Source organism: Centruroides sculpturatus, unplaced genomic scaffold (assembly GCF_000671375.1).
Source record: "Centruroides sculpturatus isolate CEXI.00-Female unplaced genomic scaffold, Cexi_2.0 scaffold4694, whole genome shotgun sequence".
In the NCBI taxonomy this organism is placed as follows: Eukaryota; Metazoa; Arthropoda; class Arachnida; order Scorpiones; family Buthidae; genus Centruroides; species Centruroides sculpturatus.
In genome coordinates, this window is record NW_019388779.1 from 3752 (window position 1) to 5995 (window position 2244).

The 2244-nt window shown below is 42.5% G+C and overlaps 1 protein-coding gene across 1 annotated transcript; it reads right to left on the reverse strand.

Moving 5' to 3' along the window:
• Nucleotides 1–639: 639 nt before the first annotated feature.
• LOC111617072 lies at nt 640–2103 on the reverse strand. The gene has a single exon (XM_023358407.1). It carries the CDS (start codon nt 2101–2103, stop codon nt 640–642), a length of 1464 nt encoding a protein of 487 aa, XP_023214175.1.
• Nucleotides 2104–2244: the final 141 nt, after the last annotated feature.

Here is a 2244-nt window from a genome sequence, read left to right on the forward strand (position 1 = left end):
CCGGAAAAAGAAGGAAGGAAAAGTTTGACGAGTAAAGGCGAAGGTGAAAAAAAAAGTAAGATAGGATAGAGTAGGGTAAGTGGGAGAATCATGGGCGCCTGCATCGCATTTATTAAAAATAAGACGAATACATACATGATTGGCAGTATGGACAATTAAGCAATGAGAATTTACAATGGATTGTTGGCGCGACACTTGGTTAGCATATTAGAATTTCGAGGTAATACATCATACAGTTATACATAGATAAATGCAATGAGAAAATGGTTACATGTACTGTACAAGGTAGATACGAATACAATGAGAGTAGAAATGCCAAATAAAAGTAACAATAAGTGATGCAGTTTACATTAAGATGCCCGGGAAGTACAAATTATACAATTATAAATCACAAAATCACTAAGTTATAAAATTATAAGATTACAAAATCACAAAATATAAGATTATAAAAGATAAAAGATTACAAAAGATAAAAATTTATAAAATTTATAAAAATTACAAATTATATATTACAAAAATTAACTTATATAGATTATAAAACCATAGATTATGAATTTGAACAATGATGTGTGATTAATACAGTCCTACACGAGTACAGAGACCACATAAGACTTGTGGGGTGGTAACCTACCACAGCACCTAGTCGAGCACCTTAATGCTTGAGGCAAAGTCTTTTAAGGCATTGTAGTACTGCTTGTTGCTGATAAGAATTTTGCTTTTGCATGGCCATAAGTCGTTATTGTCTTGAACCTTGATGATCAAGCGCTGCCTTTGTGTATTGTAGTCCGGGCAGTTCCAAAGTATGTGTCCAGAGTCTTCATCCTCGTTTAGCTCACAGGGGCACTTCCCGTCGGTCTTGTGCAGAAACCTCCTTAGGTAGCTTCGGAAGTTCCCGTGCCCTGTGAGTAGTTGGGTGATGCAGTAATTGGTGATGAAGTGTGTGTAGGTGCTTCTGTCCCGAACGTTCGGAATGAAGCCAAAAGTAGTCCTACCTGTATTGCTTTTGCTCCATCTGTCTTGCCAAATTTCCCAAGTGCGGTTTCTGATGGTGTGCCTCACCCAGGTGAGAGGCGTGAGCTCGAAGGTGTAGTTGTTAACCCACGCAGGGGCTGAGCGAGCCAAGAGGTCGGCCCTCTCATTACCCGGGATCCCCGAGTGCCCCCGGACCCAGGAAAGTCGTATGTTGACGTCTTCCTTGATAGACAATAGGAGGTTGACACTTTCTTGGATGATGCTTAACTTGGTGTTAAGGTTCTTTAACTGAAGAAGTGCCACTCTACTGTCACTGAGAATGTTTATCCTATTGAACTTATGCGTGTCCTTATTATTGTTTATCCAGTGGAGAGCCCTGCAAATAGCCAGAGACTCGGCTTGGTTCACAGTGCAGTGGTTTGCCAGTTTAAACCGAGCTTGGTGAATGTTAATATTGTTGTTGGTTACAACGAAGGCACAGCCCACCCCGTCCTCAGACTTGGACCCGTCGGTGTAGATGGTATAGCCGGTGTGATCCGTGGGACCCTCCAGAGAGAAAATCTCTTCTAGAGAAGTCTTAGGGTGTAAGAATTTCTGGTGATTATTTAAGTCCAAATTGAAGTTGTTCAGGTGGTTCAAGATGTTATCGATGGTGGTGCTGTCTTCAAGGTTCTTCATAACAGTGTTAAATTTTAGGTTTGTGGTAGTCCCCTTGGCAAGTTTTAGTTGCTGATAAGCCCAGACTTTTTCTTTTATGACGAGGTCAATGGGGATGACTTTGGCTATTGCCAAGAGCGCATCCGTAGGAGCGGTCTTGTAGGCTTTCGTGCACAAAATCAGGGCGAGCCTCTGCGCCGAAGAAAGTTTTCTTTTGAGATGCACCTTTGTGATGGAAGGGCCCCATACCTCTGCCCCATAAAGCAGGATTGGTTCTATGACAGAAATGTACAGGAGGCGGCAGACGGAATTGCTGTATCCCCAGTGGTTCCGGGCGATGGAGGCAAGAGAGTGCATTACCTTGATGGCTTTCTCATAAGTGTAGTGCATGTGGTGCTTCCATGTAAGTCTGTTGTCGAGGATTACCCCCAGATACTTAAACCTGTCGCTGTTTTTAATACGTTGACCGTCCATTTTTACAATAGGGCCTTTTCGTAATGGGGTATTCTTAGGGAAGACGACACAGCTGCATTTGCCGTAGTTAATTTCCAGTTTCATGTTGTGGCTCCATTTGGAAATTGCCTGTAGGATGTTGTTGGCCCTAGCTTGAAGGAC